Below are 21,241 nucleotides of genomic sequence, written 5' to 3' on the forward strand. Positions count from 1 at the left end.
TTCATCATGTCAAATTTTTCCCACGGCCGCGTTTATTAGCCGTGCACCTGTGAACGCTTCTCGTGATCGTCTCGATGCTATTATGCCTCGACTCTTTTAAGTGCCGATACGTAAAACGTGGAGAGGCTCTTCATGTCAATTTAACGAATGCCTGTTTCTCACGCCATGACGATTTGCCGTAAGATCCTCGATAAGACTCATCGCGACGGAATTGGGCATCGTTACATTATTCGATGCAACAGATGCAGTTTGGTATTACCGAAGGTTCGTCATATACCCCAAACTTATCTTGAGCCCGTAACACTCGAACGTCTTGACACTTTAACGCACTGGCCGCGAACGATAGAAACGATTTCAGGTACCTACGTAAACGGTACCACAGGACTTTCCCACTGTGACTCGAGTCGAGAAACCATAAGCCCGTTACAGTAGGAATGGGCTGCTTTGCCTATTATACGATAATCTCCATGAAAGAGGGCCGTCACTCGTGTTTCGGTACACGAGGCTTTTGTTATGGAATTGCAAGAAATCATGGAGCCGTCAGCCGAGCAAGTGTCTCTCGTCAGCAGCTCGTTAGAGGCCGGTTTTATGAGAACGGGCGCCGAGCATTAAATAAACCCCTTAGTCGCTGGCGGGTTATCTTTGATGGGGCTTTAAAAGGGGCATTAGGCCCATTTTGGCTACCCACCTAACCCCCACCACGGGGTCTCTCCTCACGCCCCCACCATGACCGACACGCGCCCTACCGCACTATAAGCTTAAAGGTCCTGACTTTTACGATTCTGTTCAAGTGGTCATAAAACCGGAGTTTACTACCGTCATGATTTCGAAGCAAACTGCCTGCCACCTGTCGGAGCCCGCAAAGGCGAAGACTGACTGGAGACTCTTCATTAACACGCTCCTCTTCGGTGTCCTGTGAGAACCCTTGTCTTTATTGACGATACCTCTTTTTTTTTTTTTTTTTTTTTTTTTTTCTTTTTTTTTTTTTTTTTTAATACTTCACCCCATTTCGAATCTCGTACGAGAGCTTGAACGGCGTTTAAATCTTACAGATCCTGCACTCTTTATGTTACTTCCATCTAGAGCGATCACGGCGAAATTCTTCGTGTACTCGTACGTGTGCAATGAGATACTGTATATCTATATGGCATCTAATATCAGGCTGAACGAGTAATTGAATAATTGATACAATATGTAAACAATGTGACTGTCGGAGGTAGAAATGATTTAGTTTTTTTTTTTTTTGTTTCAATGTAATACGTCGATATCTTACGATCTAAGAAGGCTACGGATGACGTCAGGGATGTACGAATGGGCAATGAAAATTGGGTTGTACTGGTCGATGATGGAGACAGGTCTGGATAGATCAGAGAGAAAACGAGGACGGGTGCTCCGTAAGGTTCCTTTGGCCTAGAGCCTCCGAAGCAGCTGGATAATACTTGCTAAACATTCATAATGGCGAGCTAGCAAATGGCCAGCCGGCCGGGAGCAGCTTATGATAGGCATTACTCGGCTCGTTATGGAATAATTTACGAGGTGCGAACCGCGGGGGCGATAATCCAACGACATTTACATCCCAATAAACACTCCGATACCGCAGCGCGCACGCCACGAGTGCGAGGCTCACTTTTACGACGTTTTAATTGTATGACCGTCTAATTGGCCCGTAAAGCATAAAGGGCTCGTAAAGGCATTTACGATAACGTTACTGGTGTACACGTCTGCCGGACGCCGACCAGTTATCTACGCGATTACTTTTATTCGCTCGTTCTCGGACCAGTGAGACAGCTTTCGGGAAATTCTTTCGACGGGTCCGTCAATTCCGTGCAAGTTCATATACCGGCTACGTATCGAAGTAACAAGACGATCTCGCGAGTCCTTATAATTTGCGAGATGCCGATGTTCGTCGTATGAACGTCTGAATGGGTCTGCGCGCTTAGTTCCCTCTTGCGCTCAGAGGTGGCGCTGCACGTATACGACCCGCGGTGCCACGCGTGGCATGCCACTCCGCGTGTTCTCTCGGGATGGAGTGGGGGTACGGGGGGGCGGGGCCGACGATACCATGGGCGTCGTTTGACCGAGGAACTACTTTACCAGCGCGGAGGAACTTTCGAGCGTGGCGGCGCGGCACTCGTGACGAATTCAATTCTGATTGGTCCTTAAGCATATCCCCCGTCGCCCCTCCTGTCCCTACCAGCGCCGTTTCTTCCCCTTCTATTCTCGTCTCCCCACTCCAAGAATACAGTCGCCCTTTCTATCGCACTCGTGCATTGTTTCTCGTGCGCTCTCTCTCCTACCGTCTTATCTGCTCGGCCGCCTTGGCCACGGCGTGCGGCTACGAATTTAATCCGGCGGCACGTCGTTGAGTTACTAGAACGCTCGACAGGGGGCACTGTTGTGGACGAGCGAGAAAAGAATAGGAGCTTCGCGCATGTGCGACTGAGAGGCCACGAGGTCCCACGGGAGGAACGGAGCAAGAATGTGACTGGCGAACCGTACGATGGAGAGAGAGGCGAACAGTGTGCGAGAGAGGGAGTTTGGTTATCGTTCGAAGAGGGGAATGACGCCACGTGAGAGACAGGGAGGGTGATAGTATCGCTGTCCTTCTTCTGGGCACAGGGGCTCACCAAAGGAGAGCCATAGAGGGGTGGAGAGAGGCGCGAGAGTCACGGAGAGAGACGGGAGTATCGTGGTGGGTTCGTGCGACGGAGAAAGAACGTCGAGGAGCGAGAGAATCGGTGGTAGAGCGAGACGGCGAGTGAGAGCGAGCGAGCGAGAGAAAGCGAGTGCGCCCGTCGACGGTACACGGAGTGGCGGAGTGGCGGTACACGGGGCGCGAGAAAAGCAGTAGTGTGCCGTGGACCACCGCACTGGCATACCGTGGTTCGTTACGATCCCCTGCGTACGCTTCGTAGAGACAGCACAGTATCAACGATTCGCATTTTCCACGAGTGCTAGTGTGCAGTGCCGACAACCTGAGAGTCAAGGCGAACCGTCGCCGTTGTCATCCTCGTCACTCTCGTCGTCGTTGTTCTTCATCCTTCTCGGCGTCAGCGTCAACGTCGACGTTGTCGTCGTTGACTTATCGATCGAAGATATACGCATTAAAGACACCTCGTTAAAGATCCCGAGGATTCGTCAGCGCGCTTTAATAGGTGGTCCGAGGTGCAGGTCGCGTGCCACTCGACCACCGCCACGTCGCGCGCGCGGTTTAGGGAGAGACAGAAGGAGCGCGAGGGAGAAAGAGGAGAGAAGCCGAAGCAGTTTTATAGCTCGTCTTATTACCCGGTTTATTGCGTCGTAACGATTTAACGATCATCGCTCCAGTCGAGCGACGGTCCCTGGTAGCGGAGACCGTAACGAGCCCATAAAGCCATGAGTCCCATTCTCCGTTACGCTTCTACGGCCTATTGACATTGACATTGGTCCCACCCACAGCTCGATGACTTTTACGGCCTCTTAAACGGTTTAATGTTTGCTCGACATTCATACCCATACGGACCTGTCGCCCTACCCGCCATCCACGTCCACGGTCCACGTCACGCAACTTGCGACGAGGTGTCGCGAGACTCGCCAAGGTAGCCATCCGTCCGAACGTCCGAACGGTGGTGACAGGCTTCCGGGCACAGGACCAGCCAGGAGGGCCCGGCCAGCCGAGGGCACTCTCGACCCGCCTAGACGGCAAAGACACCGGGACGGGCAAAGCCAGTAAAGTTGGGCGGACGAGTAGCTCAGAGAGGCCAGAAGGCAAACGAACGAACAGGCAGGCAGGCAGGCAGGCCGAAAGCCCGCCTCCTTCCTCCTGACGCTAATATACAAGATTTTTCCGAGTGTCGGTGTTACAGTGCAAGTGATCCAAAATACCAGGAATAATGAACTCGTACTTTGAGCAGAGCGCGGGTGGCTTCTACGGGAGCCACCATCATCAGACGGGGGCTGCGGGTCAGCACCATGATCCCGCGACAGCCGCGGCCTATCGGAGCTTCCCGCTTGGCCTTGGCATGTCACCTTACGCATCCACCCAGCATCATCATCACACCTCCTCGACCCTCGGGATCCATCCTGGAAGTGGTACCAACACGAGGCCACCCCAGGACTCACCCTACGACGCCAGCGTCGCTACCGCCTGCAAGCTCTACTCCTCGACACCGGAAGCCAGCGGTCACACGACCTCCTCGTATTCCTCTTCCGCCGGGAAGGAGTGCAAGCAGCAAGATCAGGCCGCACATCAGAACGGATACGCCGCCGTGATGGCAGCGGCTGCCGTCAAGGACGTTTGGCAGTCGGCGACCTCAGGGGCGAACAGCCAGAGCAACTCGGTGGTACGTCCTTCCGCGTGCACCCCTGAGGGCACGAGGGTCGGCAGCTACGGCGGCCTCGTGGGCGGCGATCCCGCCTCCAGTCCTGGTAACAACGGCTCCTCCAGGTCCCTCACGTCCTCCTGGAACACCTGCAGCCTCAACTCGACCGCGAGCCAACCGGTCGCCACGCAACTCCATCAGCAACCTACCGCCAACCATACATTCTACCCCTGGATGGCCATAGCAGGTGAGTCCTCGTCCTTAAACTCACTTCAATTATCATATTAGTACCTAACGTCATACCTACCGACATACCAACCCGGCGACTTACCTACTAAAACGACCACTTGCCCATCGTAAGTAGCTTAGGGGACGGCACGTGCTCTTCTAGTGGAGGGTTATATGCGTATATAGATGTGTAGATATATATATATATACCTACAATCATTCACCCTTACTTTATTGCCCAACCCTCCTACCCAATATAATTATACCGCTGTTAATTCGATAGCTTCGAGGTAGCCAAGGTAGATGGCGTCAAGGAGATACCGTAAAGGAGGACTGTGAGGGATATGAAATACTGCCTCCATATTTCTCACTCGTATCAATGAACGTCCTGTGACGTTCTTATCAATCGGATCATTTTATACATGATATCGTTGAGGAAGTAAATAAGACAAGGAGCGAAGGGTGAAGGTGGTCGGTAAAGTGAAGCGATAAATTTTCATCCGGTCACGCCCTCCTGCGTACCTCGGTTACCTGGTTGCGTGCTGTTCAATCTGCAAGCGTATTGCGTATCCGTACACCAGTCCGGACCATAAGGAGCATCGGTAGCAAGGGGAGTCTGGCGCGCTCGGTGCGCTTTGTGGATGGGAGACAGAACGGAGTCAAGTGCGTGTAAAATCGTTGGGTACACGGGTATAATGGGAAGCCGTCCAATTGGGGTTCAAGTGCCTTCCCCGTTAGACTCCAACCCTCCGGAACCTGAATTCCGGCAGTCAGCTGTTTTCATCGTTCCTCCGTGTCTGCCTGCTCGCCTCTGGTGCCTGCTCTCTCCAGCCTCTCTCGCCGAAAGCACCGTAGCAGCACACTTTGCGAACGGGCCGACTGGCTAGCCTACAGATATAATCGGCCGGGGCCTCCGGGACCCAGACTCCCCTTTACGTTGCTCTTCAGTTTCAGTTTCAACATCGGGGCTACGGCCGAGCCACTCTGCTCTTGGCTCTTCTCCTGCCCCCATGCCCACTCGGTCTTCGTAGCTTCGCGGCTATACCAACACGGCGCACCAGCTCTCTGCCTTCTCCTTGCCTCATCCACGTCTCCTCTTTCTCACACTTGGCACTCGGGTCCCGACAGTGGGAGTAGATATATGTTGTTTTTCTCTCTCTCTCTCTCTCTCTCTCTCTCTCTCTCTCTTCAATTTTATTTTCATCTTATTTTCGCCCACGTACCTATACTCCATTGCTTGCATACTGAACCGAGCAAGAGTTATTTTATTAGGTAGTGCCACGTAGGTCAGCACGGCGACGCTTATTCATTTGGCAGAACACGATCCCGCTGAAAAGATCTTTCGCGCTCTTCACGCGCCGAAGGAACTCGCCGGTACTACCTACCTGCTACGTTCTTCTCATCCGCGATATTAAAATTATCCAGGGACACACACAGAGCGACTGCACAAGGCCGGTGAGAATGGCCGTGCACGCCGAATCCTCGTTGGACCGTTCACGTGAAAATCCCTCTTACTCCTGCCACCATATTTCACACCTCGCTTGAGAAAATCAAGCGGTTCGGCCACCCTCGAGCCTTTGGAAATTACTCGGCGAATTAACGACCGGCCACGTAATCGTAGAAAGACCGCGCGAGTCTTATGGGAAAAGGCTGCACGGCCTCTTCCTCTTCTGGAACAGGTTTTCTCTAGGCGCAGTCACGCCGATCGAAAGTCATTGACTCATTTTGCTGATCCCTCCTGTAGCCACTGTAAATTCTTCTGGTTACTCTTGATCTTATCGAGCGCCTCTCATCGATCTTACTATTAATTTGTTATACGCGCATAACTCTCTTGCCGTCATTTTCTTCGGCGAAACGCCGTCCCTGGCACTGTCTCGTAATACACGGTTACTATACGATCCTGGCTGTAGATAAGCGAACCATTAAACGAACGGCACTTAATAGGCTAATGCAAGTAGAGACACTTGCGTGTATAATTATCTTGACCTTGCAACAATGTGGCATTGGTAAACCGTGAGATATTATATTCAAGCGCGAGCACGTGTTATTAAATGTTAATTCAGCAATTGCAAACTCCGTTATTCATCGTTCGGAAATTTCGACTCTGGTATAATAGCGAGAACAGTTCCTAGGCAGAGTCGAGTAAGGAAGTGCTTTCGCTTCGAACGTTTCAATCGTTTTCTTCCGCGGGCGCCCAGATGCGCCGAATATTTACGGGGTTTCATTCAGGGGTAGAGCTACGTCTATAGGGTAATTAGAGGGCGCGAGAGTATATGGGGGTTGAGGATGCTATCTAGCGGGGTCTCGATTCACCCTCGTGAAAGTGCCTCGTTATGCGTTTCGAGAGAAGAGTTTACCTTTTTAAAAGGACATTAAGAACACGGCGATAAACCGACATAAAGTGTTACTCGAGGTAGGTATAGGTACCTATCTGCTCCACGGTACCCGTAAGCAACCTTAGCCGCCTCAGGTCTCTAATGCTTCTCCTTCATCCGATCCCAGTAAAGCGACTACAGACGTAATCCTCTCAACGGAACGGTTCTCCCCTGTGTTGTATATGGACTCTGGGTGTATTGTGATGAAATCAAAGGCCTGTAGAGTCGTTACTGACAAAAATTACATTTCTTATATATTTACCTGGAGCAACCAGAGCATGCACGGTGTATGGCTTGATGAAAATTTGGAAAATTCATATTGTTATTATTAGTCAGCCATGTCCGGTCACGATACGGTAGTGTGGGCAAGCCGTGTTATCTCGAGCTTGTTAATTGAATCTTAATCAGAAAATTACTGTTTATCGTGCTCGAGGTGTACCTATGCAGGCGTACATTCCCCACGGGAAGAATACCTGTCCACGCAGCCGTAACGCGGTACTCGCTCTTTGAACGCGCTCGTATCGGCAATGTTTTTTTTTTTTTTTTTTTTTTTTTTTGGAGAAAAATTTAGCGAGTAACCTGACGCTTCGTTTTCTCTCGGCTCCTGCAGTCCCTCAGGCTGTGTGCTGCAGGTTGTGCAATTTTTTTTTTTTTTTTTTTTTTTCTTTTTTGGAGAAAAATTTATATATACCGTCCGAGTATTGTATAACCGCGGGAAAAAGTCTCGAAGTCCGACAGAGAATCTGGCGGCCATTTGTCTTCGGGCTAGTTAAAATCTAGACACGAACTTCGCCGGGAAAGGAGCCAACGAACCTTGAACTGTAGAGGCGAGTATGGTTTGCCGCGTAAAAGCCACGTGCTTCTATCCCTCCCACGGGGAGTGAGCATGTACGAAGTGGCTCCACGCGACGCTGTAGTAGGTGTTACGTACCTCAGGGAGTAACCTCGTTCAATATAGACCGACTACGAGCAGCACTGTAACCGTAAAGTTGACGTTTACGACGTCGAAATCGCGGCTTCGCTCGTTTTCCCTTCCCACTTGGTGCGCCTTGCGGCTTGATGGTTGTGCCGGTACTGTGGATGGTCGGTAAGGCAGGGATCTGCCGTTTGAGAATTTACCAGCAAGGATCCTGAACAGGACTGGGACCTGGGATTGTCAGATCGCTATGTGAGAAACTAACGAATTTAGCTGCCTGTTTCTTAATTGTTTTTTGAAAAATTTTTAGACTTACTGTTGTAATTGAATATCGATGCATTTTTTGGAATTAGTTTTTTTTTTTTAACGCAACGGCATGCGCAAGGTTGACATCGTGCGTGGTAGGAGTGAAATTTGCGCTGTTTGTAAAGTTGAGCGATTTTTAATTTTTAATTACTTACTCATTCGCAACAAGATCGGTCGTCGTTAATTAATTCACGTAATTATTGCTAATCTGACACTCATTGAATTGTGATGCGGGCTTCGTAATGAAATGTACATCGCCTCCGCGTGCGATACTTAATTAAACGACGGCGATTTCGAACTGTGCGTTAGCGTTGCGTAAAATCAACTCGAATTTAACCCGATTATAATGTATAATTAGCGAGATCGCCGAGGAGCTGTCGGAATGGAAATTATTTACCGCGCCGTAAACCGTACCGCTTCCGGTTTTAAATTCTGCTAACTTTACGAGCCTATTTAGCGACGCCTCGGCGTTGGCTACGCTAGCGGAAAAAAAAAATTGAATTTTTAAAATTCGCTACTTTAGCTTCACGGTCACGGTGCAGCCACCACGCTCTTTCGAATTCAGCAGTGTTCGATCCTTCTGTACTACCCTCGATAGTGACTGCTCTGAATCATCAACTGCTGTGACCTATATTCTTGAAATTTAACTCCCCCCCCCGCCCCTGCACATAAGTGACCACCGTATATATTCACACTAAACAGTGTACACGAAAGAACAAAATCCAGAACGGCTATAAACACCATTCTCATTGATCATATAACCCTTCCTCCATGCAAATTATTCAAACACCCTATACATCCCTTCCTAATCTAAATGACCCCAACTACAGAGCTAGTAACCCTTTGAGTGTTGAAAATCATTAAAAAGCAAACCCATTGTCGTAATACAAGTCAAATTGATATCCACATATAGAGCAAGCAACCACGTATATTCTAGAAAAACATTAAGGAGATATAGTCCCACCTTAAAGTATCACCTGTTACTACCAAAACGTTTCCGAGCCCATTTAACCCATATACGGAGCAAGGTGTCCCGTATATTCGCGCGGGGACTAAGTGATCCACGTGGCCATTGCCAAAACGTATCTCTGAGTTATCCCTTGAAATTGGCCATAGACTAAAGAAAACTAGCTCAGCCCGCATAGAGGAGCGGTCTTCTTCCCTACTATATCATAGCACATATGTAGGTATATATACCTCCTAGCGAAGCCCATCGAGAAGGTAGATATAGGCGTGCGTGCTGAATGCTCGTGATCGAGTGGCTGCCTCTCCACTCTCCTCTATAGGTAAGAGAAGCAGGCGAAGACACACACGACCTGATGCACACCAATAGTCCGACCTAAAGAGGCATCCCTGGGTGGGTGTGATCTTGTGCGTGTGCTCATAGGTCCCTCCATGTGTTGCTCCATGGCCCGGATGGAGGATGACGTACGAGCGGCTCCGTATGACTTACTACGCCCTTTTCCCTTCTCCACGCCCGCCGCCTCAGCCTACTGACCATCCGAAAGACATCGGTCCTTTGAACCAGGCCAAAAAATCATATCTCCACGGCAATGATTGCAGTAAAATTTTTTCAAACCTACTGGTTAAACATTTATGAGATTCCATGGCTTATCGTTACGGCTAACTTACCGGGTGTCCATTGTACCTTTGTAAAGCGACTTGAGCATTCATTGTAGATATTTACTCGTTATCTTCTGGTGCTTCGTAAATGTTTCTTGCCGTTGAAAATTATCGCTCCTGGTGGACGGCGATTCGTTTTCTAGGCGTTGTCCTCGGACCCCTATCAATTAAACCGAGGTTTGGTTATCGTCCAAGGAAGAGGGTACCGTCTCGTTTCCTGTTGTGTTCCGGGTCAGTTGGCTTCTATGACAAAATACGATCCTTAAACACTGCAGATGTCCATGTGTACTTTCGCGGACATAAAAAAATGTGAAAGGTCACTCGATGCTCAATAAGTCGTACTGTGCTCCAATTTTCACATCGTTAACAGTCACCGGAAGAATTAATGGATTCTCTGCCGGCTGTATCTGCTGGTCCGACGGCTGCCGTCGGCTAGATGAAAATACTACCGAAACTTTCCTATAGGACGATCCTTGGTATCTGCATGGAGTTTTGGATCATCAAAGAAATCACGTGGATCGTCTCGAGGTCGGACCTCCTGACACAGTATCGATGACCTCATACTTGGACCCTCATGAAAAATGGAAAAAAAAAAAATGTAAAGACACAAGCAAACTGACATTCGGACGTAGGTGTTCCGTTGGCTCTTTCCCAGTATTGACTCTCGCACCATGCATTCGAGCATGGATATAGCATTCAATTAACACTCCCCTCAATATAATCAGAAAGCAGATATTGCAAGTAGATTTCAATGTTCATAACTCAGCTTTTTTTTTTATTTCTGCCTCTCCCCCTTCCTCTCCCTATGGAACCTGCATCGGCTCTGTCCGCACCAATGGGCGGCCATTACGAGCAGCACCTGCCACCCTTGCTATACGACCTCACCACAATACGTTCACTGGGTCCTAAACCGTTATTGCGACCATTTTCGTTCTTTTAATATTTTCTAATACACGCTTCGCTATCGAGATCACGTAACCCTGACTCTTAGATCTGTATCCGTCCGAAGGTCCGGGGACACGAGTGAAATCGAATGGTGGGTTACTCGAGTGATCTCACCGTCCAGTGAACTCGTCGCTTGTAAAGCGGACCAAAACAGCTGATATAGACATATTGGAGCACGGGAGAACCGAGTCACTGATAACTGTGACGAAAAATGCCAACTTGTTCTGGGATACCTATATTGTCTTTTTCTTTTTTTTCTTTTGGTGCAATAAAAATGGCCGCCCTTGAAGAGACTTTACAACGACTCGCCCCATCTACGGGCAGTCACGAAATTTTAACGTGGCTCCAAGTACTCAGGTAAATTTTCATGCCTCTACGTGCACGGGCATTCTAATTTTATCCCCTCTCGAAAGCTCCCTTTTACCCTGTGACCTTAGCCACTACGGCGTTCTGGTTTCATCGTGCTGAAAAAAAGAGTGGTATGCGATAACGTTACGTAATAAAATTTATGACACAGAACGGAATTAGGTGTGCGAATGGATGCGCGCAGATGTATTGTGGCTGGTCTTAAGTCGAGGTGATCCTATTTATATTTCGATCTTTATATTTTCACGTGCTCCTGTTTACGCGTATACACGTGTTACGCAATGACAGTTCACGAATAACTCACGCGTCTCGGTCTTTCTCGCGAATAAATGTATATATTCGTTTTGTTTACAAAATTATACATTCACCACGTGTTACAGCGGCCGTTTTATCAATATGCACGCGGCGGGAGTCAACGGCAGGATTGTTGCGCGATTAAGCGTTTGGCTTTAAGCGCCACGTAACTCAGCGGCAGTTAACGTTTGCGAAGTCAACTGAAATGTCCGTGCCGATTGTGGCGCGCGCACAGAACTTATGACGGATCGCTCTGCCGACGTATTTATTAACGCGGCGAATGCTATTAGGCCACCGAGAACGAACGTTACGAGCTTAACCGCGGACAGCAGTTTGTTTCGCGCCATTACCCTCGCTTACCTATACTCCAGCGTTAGGGTATCCAGTATGTCGTGTACCTACATCCTGCGTCATCGAAATATTCCCAGGAATTTTTCAATTTATTAAAATTATCTCGTTATCTGGATAACGATCCACCGTACAAAATTTACCTATTGTGGATGCGCCCTTAAACATATATGTATATATTGAGTAAGGATTTGACTATGTTGACTATGTTGATATATGCTATACATACACTGAAGGCGTATTAATTACGTGTCGTGTGCGAAGATCAAAGCAAATGGATAAAACGTGCTTGAAAAAAGCACGCACGAGGGAAAGGTGGTGAGTTCGATGAAAGACGATAATGTAAAAATAATGGCGTCCGATAAGGAACCAGAAGGCGGTACGGTACGAAACGTAATCGTCGATGATGACGATAACGTTAAAAATGGCCACGAAGCAGTAACGTTCATTAGGTTCACAGCGAAGAAGCGGAGATCGGCCGCGATCTTTTCACGCGGAACAGGTTTCCTCTAGGAATGCGAGTAGCCATTTCTATGATTTACTATGGGCTAAGAGTAGTCTCGCATCGAACGGCACGTTGTATATTACACCGTGGCCTGTATGTCGCTCTTATGCGGTATTATGCAAATTTGTACCCGGGGACGAGTATATAGAGACACACATCCACGTAACCCGTACGAGAGTGTCGCACGACATGGTTATTCTAAGGCTATTTGACTTTGCGAAAACGTCAAGTACCTGCAACCTTCTTTCTGTACATAGATATAGATATATCTATACCTAGCTGTGTATTACACCCATAGTGTGGCACTTTGACTCGAGCGGTAATAAAACTGAGGAACAGTTTCTAGGCACGTTCCTGATGCCGACGCAGTGTAGGTGGCCGTGCGAGAAGGTTCACTTGTTCATATACCCGGTAGAGGAAGAAAAAAAAAGAAAGAAAAAAGAGATGCGCCAAGCCAGTGGGACCCCGGTACGATTGGGGCCTCACCTAAACCTATAAAACGCTTTATGACTTGCAGTTACCCTGGGACCGTTAGCTTTATTTTTTTTGGCCTTTTTTAGCGAAAAAGTCATAAAATCTTTAGAGCCTACAATAGACTTAACTGTTACTCTTACCTTTCTTTCCTATACCTATATACCCGAGCTCTCTTCTTTCCTTTTCTTCCTACTTTGACGTTTCCTTCTTTTTGGCCTCTTCCGCATGCCGACCAGCCACCTCATACCAGTTCCCTCCAATCCGTCGAACTGACTCGATCGCGGCTTACGGAATATCACCTCGTAAATTTTCTCTTATCCTGTGATCAGTTTGTTTCTTCACTTTTATTGGGTTACGTCCTGCGGGATGGTGCGCTCAGTTGGCTCGGGACGTCGGGGCAGGATAGTCAGTCAGTCGGTCTCTTCCGTAATCAGGAAACGTACGGGTCCACGTGGCTTCCGCTTTTTTTCTGTACGAGACTCGGTTCGTTCTGTGGGACGCATGAAAACAGTGCTGATTATGGATGGTGGAATTAAGGAATGTCTAAAAACGTAGAAATTCCTTATCGAAGAGTTTAATTAGTCTTAGAAAGTTTAAACTTTCTCTAGCGAGAAGTAGGAGAGGGACAGAGAGAGAGAGAAGATCACTGTGATATTGCTGCGGAATCAAAACAGATTTTGCAAATCTTTACCAGAATCCGTGTATCTCGTGTGGGAAACCAGTCGTATAAAATAAATGAGATACGATACTCGAATAACATTAACGGAACACGTCTAGTTCGCCGTTCGTCCAATATTTACGATACTCTTATTCGGCCGAATGTAACGTCTGAGAAACAAAATTCCACGCGTGTTTGAGATTGAGATAAAATTAAGGCAATTTGCGTTATTTGAGGAGTGATAGGGTTTTTTTTTTTCATATCGAAATATATCGATTCTCACGTGGATGCCGGCGCGAACTGTGTTGTTTTCGATGTTTTTATGAAATTCCGATCGATTCAATTATACGGGAGGTTCATCAAGGACAATAAAGTTTTACGCAATTTTAGACGGACTTGACGCAATTATTGGAACGCGTACTTTGAAAAGGCGCATACGAAATGTGCTTCTTCCGAATGATGCATGGGTGTCCCGCAGCGAGTGCCCTATGGCGTTTCGGTGCATAGAAATCGACGCTAGCTATATCGACGGCGACGGCAGCGGCGGAGCCGTTCATTGGCCATTTTTCACTGCTTCGAATTGCCCTCCTCATACTGGCATCTCTCACGTTTTCTAGTCTCGCCAACACGACGGCGCGCGTCCCCTTTCGTCGGATTCCCGATAATTTCTGCGATGCCGCTTTACGGCTTCCCTCTGAGAAACATTGTGAACGCGGTCAAAGGATCATCATTACAGTTATTACAAAACCGGTACGCGAGCAGAAACTTTACATTAATTTTTTATTTTTCACTAAACCTCATCCGTCATTATTTCCAGAGTCAAGGAATACGCTTATACATTATACTTAGCCGTGCGAACCTGGATCTGACCAACTTTTACTTCCCGTATAACATTCTACAATTAGCTAACGAGAATCTTGATGAGCCTAACATCGCGTTAAAAATTTTATTCGTATATACAATTTTCAATGAACACGAACCCAAGAATTTTAGTAAAATTTTGAACTTTCAAAAATAGCCGATGTCAAACTACACTTGAAAATTCATGATCAATCTTAATTTCTCGGATATCGGATAGCATATAGCCAGTAATAATTTCTCTTGAAATAAAAATTGTTCCGCGTATAGCAATTATCCAAAAGTGCCAGGTGCACTGTATGCGTGTATCTACTGACTACTACTTGATTTTACTGATCCTACCTGCGTTATCATACTCGTTATAAAAACCCAGCGTAACCACAGCATTTAGAGTCAGTGTCAGGATGCAGGTATAATCGATTGCCGTACGTGTCGTAAAAAGAGATTATAAGTCGAACGTTGTAGTTATAAATATAATGTAGGTAAACCAGTTAAGGGAACGGCTCTTAAAGGGATAAAGTAAAACCGAGTAGTTCCGCAATGGCGATTCGTCTCTCGCGGCGCTATAACGAGTTCGTGACTTGACATAACACGATAAAGCCCTAAATGTGTTTGGCAGCATGGGGTTTGGGTTGCAGATCGTCGTGGCCCTTCGTTCCCGACTATAAAGCTTCGTAATAAAATAAAATAAAAAAGTATGCTCCGGAAGAGAGGACAAACCCTTGGTACGTTCTTGTATCGTCTCTTCCTTCGTTTCAGGAGACTTCCCGACGATAGGGATCTATCTGGCCCGGGGCCATCGCTCCGCTTAAAGTGTCGTGAATTTTACCGTATATTATCCGCAACGTGCTGTTACGTGCATTTTACTTTCTTTTTGCTTACTCCCTTACTACCCGCCTCGCGCTTCTTTCTATTCATTTTAGCCAAACCGGATTTTTGGTAAACCACGAGATTTTTCAGGATACCAAATATCTCATGATTTTTTCGGGTTCGATGCACGTTCGATTTTTTTTTATAAATCAGGTAAAAATCACCTGTCCAGCAAAATGCCTACTGTCAAGGATCCATATGCATTTTCTAAAGTGCAATATTGCTGGATTTAATATTTTTTCGTCTTATTCCTTTTTTCTTGTTTTTCGTTTACTCCTCGTCCTCGCGCGTCTATCGTTCAACGTTTATCATTAGCACGTTGCCGAAAGCCCTTACACGCGCATTGTCCTTACGAAAGCTACAAGATTGGAATGCGCGAAGTTCGCGGCTGTGGCCGAGCCATGAAAAGCACCGCCCTTGCGAGGTTATTGAATAACGATGAGCCGGCCTACGGCCACGTCTGCTCTGCGAAGCCTCTGCGTGGATCCGCCATTATCTGTGACTGCCAAAGCATCAAGTCAAATAACGAGCCCATCGACACACAGAATATCCAGAATAAAATAATTCTTATTATCATTAATTTAATTGGACAAAAATTTGTTTCACCTCGGTCGTGCAAGTGCCTGGAGAATTCATCGTCCGTCGCACGTATCATAACCGTCATTAACCGTCATCCTCAATAAGTATATGAACTGACCCAGGAAGTTTTTTTAGTAAGAAAACCAATTTTGTTTCCTGTTTAGATATGACTGTCCGCGGAACGTATTATCCATTGGTGGGAAATATTGAAGAAGGTATTTACGCTTCAGAGTACAAAGTTTTTGTTTTACGTGAGGTATTACAAAAGGCAACGTCAGAGAGACATTGCATTATTGTTATTATTATTTTATATTATTTTGACTCATCGCGATGGACAAGCGTGAGTGTTCTTGTATGTGTATTCGTTGGCATAATTTGGCCCTGTTGAAGGTGTATCGAGTGCATTCATATTCGTACAATGCATGGTCCCCCACGTGTACGCAGGGGATACCGACAGCAGACTCGTTCGGCAAGGAGAGTTCGCATGAGCCCGTATGGGCTCAGTAACTCAGCGGCAGGGGCGCGTGCGCGGTTTACAGTCGAGACACCAGGAACACGGGCATAAACATTGTTGCAAGATACGCACACCAAGAGAAAGCCCGGGACCCGGTAGGGCATTAAGATGGACGGTGCCAATCGTATGCTAATAGAGCCGCTTTATTTCTCTTTTATCGGCTGGTCGAAGGAAAGTAAACTGCGGACGTTTGGTCGCGCGCCTCCACGGCTCTGATCGAAATATTCGACTAGAGGAGACTGGGCACAGAACGGTAGAGAAGTTTCGAGTAGGTTAGTCGAGAAGGACGGAACGGGATGAAAACAAAAAAAGAATTACCACAGGATAGATAGTGTACAGCCGAAGGGTACAGGTCGTGGATGTTGAACAATATTACCGTTAGCTAGAGAGAGCAACAATCTTGTTCCATGGGTTCACGTTAGATGGTTCCAGTCTGATACAAGATTAGGCTAGTTAAAAGTTGAGGATCATCCGTGTCGGTATCGTTTCGCGTATCGATTCCTGTATATAAGGTGTGAATTAAGGAAGATTTCAAGCACTCGTCAATTTACCGTTTACCTGCACGACTTAGCGTTACAGTGAATATAGCCGCATATGAGAGGGGATTACCCTTACTCGAGAAACTCATCCAGTAACTTTGTTATACTTGAATGTAGGCATCGCATCGAGTATCCGTTCACGTCGGGTCACGATCTCCATTCGAACCCCGCTTTTGACTCTTCCGGTAAGACAAATCATCGAAGTCCTTTCAGCGAGGCACGCTCGACTCGCGTGCGTTCCTCCTTTGATCATCGTCAACCCAGCAAATTGGTATCACAATTGATCTTTTCGATCTTACCGTATAGCCCTATTGGTCCTATAGGAGCATTGCACGGGCAGAAGTATACGGTTGGTGTATGGGCGCAGGTTCGCCGTGCGGCTCTCAACGTCGTGTATAGTGAAGAACAGTTTGGACGTTCAAGGGTCGCTCGAGCCTGCTGACTCGTTTCCATGTGGCGTATATGAGAGAGGGCTGTCATGAGAACTTGTTTCTATGGTTTATGGGTCAAGAAAATATATTGCGTGTATATATACAATAATACCTATCTTCACGGAGATGCCAATTCGTTTCGGTATCATGACTGACTGGCGTAGCGTTTCTAATCTGCTGGAATTATTACACGTGTACCAATCACTCGTGCCATTACCCTTTACTTGGCCAAAAGTAATAAGCGTGCAAACACGTTTTGAATAAGTGTAGGAGTACCGGACGGTTTGTTTGTCAGGATTCGCGACCTCGTAAATTATGGCTGCGTTCACACGCGGTAGGTATCGGTATATAAATCGGGTATGAATTGTCGCCGCTCGTGAAGTCCCCCGGATCTAAACAGTTTTTAGATCCGGTGAATTAGCGGCACGGCTAACGGCGTTCGTCGATTTACGAGCGCTCGAGTTTCGCGAAAGAACCCTTCTCTGATTTATGTACACCGTGGCGGCTCTCGATTTACGTACTCGGACCGATAACAAATGCTTACGCTCCTTCAGGACCACCATACACTACCTATTAGCTTGTATTAAGCAGTACCACCCGTCGAGGAGAAAAAAATTCACTGTCTCTCCGTACCCAAACTAATCATCTCATTATTAAGTCCGAGTATCCTCTGATCGATGATTTTACGTATTTTTTTCAAATCTTTTATCGTATAATCGAGTAACCGTAGGTATATATGTATTTTTATCCCTGTATCCTTTAACTTCTATATTTTTTGAGGTCTCTGTATGGTTAATTTTTTTTCGGCCCCCTTCATGTCCACCTTTATTAATAAGGCATTCTTGTATGAACCCTCGATGATCCTATGAGGATTTTATTGTTCAGTATGTATCATGGATCGAAGTCTGCCCTTGTAAAACACGCATCTCATTATCTCGCCAAGGGATCTTCGCTAATCGTAATGGGCAGCTGCACTCGGCCAACCCGCAATCTGAGAAAATGCCTCGTTCCTTTCGTAATTATCCCTACGGCGGATACATGTAACAAACTGGGCATCCGTCCACTGCTCGCGATTCGTGTTGTCCAGAAGGTCGGTTCGCACGTCGAATGAAGTAGACGTACAACGAATAAGGAATAGGTGTATCGGAGTAGGTGGATATACTTGATTAATTTATTTTTTTCTATTATTTTTTTTTTTTCCTTCAATTCTCTCCTCTCACAATAACCACGGATCTGCCATACGTATAGGGCTCTCCGCGTATCTCGTACTTTTCGATCAACGTCGTCCTTGAGATTTTATTTCTCGCGGTATATAAACTGCAGGTTATCCATCTGGCGCCGACCATGCCTCGTTCTTCATTTAATTCTTTTCCATTGCTCGGTGAAAAATGTTGAACGATACCCAATTAGGTTTATCTTGTTTTCCCAGACGGTGAACCTGCCGACAGCTGCGTCCTCCGCAGCGCGGCCATTTGCCGCTTGATAATTTAAACGATCGCGATACATATGAATGCTCCTACCGTTCTCGTATTATACAGGTGGTCTTCGGTAGGGATTCAGTAGATTTTACTGTGGCGCGTATGACGTTCTTTTTGGTATCGACTTACCTTGTGGCGATCGTGTGAATAATAAGGAACGGTAGAAAAAAATGTAAACAGGTATTTTTTTTTTTTCTGTATTGCGCGAGAGGGTGCTGCGGTGGATGGTTAGGGAATTGCGAGGGGTGGTTAAAGTAGCATTATCAGCACGCGCCGCCTTTGTGTGCCTACTAAATCTGTGAAATAACTGCGGAGCCCACTGGTAGGTAGATTCAGCTCGGCCTATATTACGTTACGTCTCTTCGTATGTGTATTTCGAAAGCGAAAATTTTAATGGTGTTTGCCGAACGCCTTCCTGATCTTTCTCAGTGTGTCCTCATTTTGTCTGCATGCATATACATATACGTGGGACGTAAATTTTGAATGGCTTTCCGTTCTCCTTGGATGCTGGATTTGTATTGCGGATGTGCGTCCTCCAATGTCGAACTTTGATTTGGGTTTTTTTTTTTTTTTTTTTTTTTTTTTTTTTTTCGCACGAGAAATTATTGCTGCTAATGCTGACGATGCTATTCACGGGAATAAAATATGTTGTTGTTTACGTACGAAAAATTTTATTTTTGCGATGATCGCAATTTAAATTTGAAAATTGTAAAATTTGAAAAAAAGTTAAGATTAATATTTTTTTGTGTGAACAACTTTTTTGATGGTGATGTCGAGTACCGATATTTCGATGACCCAATGCCTCGTAGCGCATGAATCTTTCGTTTTAACGTGGGATAACTCGCTATTACACTAACCACTTGAATTGTAAAAGCAAGTTGCTAAGAATCACTCGGTCGGACAATGGCCGCCAGCCATTACGCTCAAGCGTACAAGAGCCTGGAGTTTCGATAACAATAATTTTTGCGGTTAAACGACTAAATTGCTACACGACCTGCGGCTTTTACGTACCAAAGCCAATGGACGTTTTTACCTGAACTCGGATGCTGCATGCTTTCACATTTTTTCCATTGGCACTCGCGCTCATTCAATTTGACTAAGATTTTAATTCGTATTTCTCCTTAATTAATTGAGGAGTTCAGAGTAATATTGTTTTTTGCAATTATACAACACTTGCCCATACAAATACATCTTCAGGCTTTTAGCACCGTGACACGTAATGCTTGATTTAAAGAATTTTCATAATCATCCATACTCTCGTGCTTCATTAATTTCTACTGTATCTTCATTGATCATCAGAAGGTAACGGTATCGGAATGAGACCCACTGAAGTAGGTAGCCATGAGCGTACACACGAGGTCACGTTCTTCGATTCTTGGCCACCTATCGGAGTGATCGTCCGGTAGATTATAGATAATTTAATTCAGTCAGTCATCATTAATGATTATAGTGGCGAGATCCCTTGGGCCTGCGAATTATCCGAAGCGTCGTGCATGTTTTTCCTTTTTCGGAAAATCGCTGCCGCCATTTCAAGCATAAGTTTCGCACGGTCAACACGATACATAGTAGCAACCAAGTCGTTACACAGTATAGCTGTATCTAAAAGCGAAGGTATCGTCCAAAATGGTAGACGCGTGAACGACACGCCGTACAGGGGGTTACGTAACACGATATTCCTACGTGAAAATTACTAGGATAGAGGTAAAAATTCTAATTAACTACTCACTGAATTTTCTTCCGTTCCCATTGGTCCTCTCTGATCTTGCTCTTTCACGGTCGTCCAGAGGAAATTCACTGGCTACATCGTTCGGCCATTTGGGCAGCATCATCTATACCTACCTGCTCTCGATCGGCTTGTCCCATTCCTCGATTTATACTGTCGAACATTAAAGTCCTGGTTACTTCGCGAAAAGGGGACCGGTTCATCGGAGCAATTTAAGTCGTCGAACCACTCGCGCTCCGTTAACTCGCTTAATTCCCTCAAATTGACGCTCGGCTAATTTCACTCGTGGGACCACATACCAATGAAATTGATAGTTTTTCGACTCACCATTTTACATATGAATCGCATTGGTCTTACCTTAGACGGTACAATTTTTTTTTTTACCAGACTCGAATAATACAATCAGAATAAATGAAATGTACAACCGTAACTATTAATCGAGATACTTGTATCTCATTATAGTTAATCAATTCACGTATGGTTATATTTTTCTCGTTATATCATCCGTGCTGAGTGCTCGTTAATAATTGACGCGACAATATATCAGGTGTAATGTATATATAATATCGGAATATTGGAGATTACCTAAATTGGCCTTTGTACGGCAAATGGCGCCTGAGCTACTCCGTTCCACGGCATTTCGATCCCGGTCGGAGGGGTCGAAGGGGGAGAGAGAGGTGGAGGCTGAGAAAGAGAGAAAAAATGAACGTATATATATATATATATATATATATGTATATATATATATGTATACTTCAATATATGTATATATATATAGTATAGGGCTACAACCTTAATTTCTCGTTCATATCTATACATTGTAAAGCCTGAGAGCCTGAAAGGCTACGCTCTATAGGTGAGCAACCATAACCGCACAGGATAATGTATATATATATATGTATACTTCAAT

The 21,241-nt window shown here is 46.2% G+C and overlaps 1 protein-coding gene across 12 annotated transcripts in view; it reads left to right on the forward strand.

The window, feature by feature from the left end:
- Nucleotides 1-2,435: 2,435 nt before the first annotated feature.
- Nucleotides 2,436-21,241, forward strand: part of LOC107270218 (homeotic protein ultrabithorax) — a 136,052-nt gene continuing 117,246 nt past the window's right edge. For 5 of the 12 annotated variants that reach the window (XM_015745027.2, XM_015745028.2, XM_015745029.2 and 2 more), the window contains exons 1-2: nt 2,445-4,548; nt 15,811-15,861. In XM_015745027.2, coding sequence (XP_015600513.1) covers nt 3,873-4,548; nt 15,811-15,861 — 727 coding nt within the window. In that variant the 5' untranslated portion in view covers nt 2,445-3,872. Of the gene's footprint in view, nt 4,549-15,810; nt 15,862-21,241 lie in introns of all 12 variants that reach the window. The other 7 variants (XM_025087616.1, XM_025087617.1, XM_015745025.2 and 4 more) reach the window with 7 other exon arrangements.

Source organism: Cephus cinctus, unplaced genomic scaffold, assembly GCF_000341935.2.
Source record: "Cephus cinctus unplaced genomic scaffold, Ccin1 Ccin1_scaffold0709, whole genome shotgun sequence".
Classification (NCBI taxonomy): Eukaryota; Metazoa; Arthropoda; class Insecta; order Hymenoptera; family Cephidae; genus Cephus; species Cephus cinctus.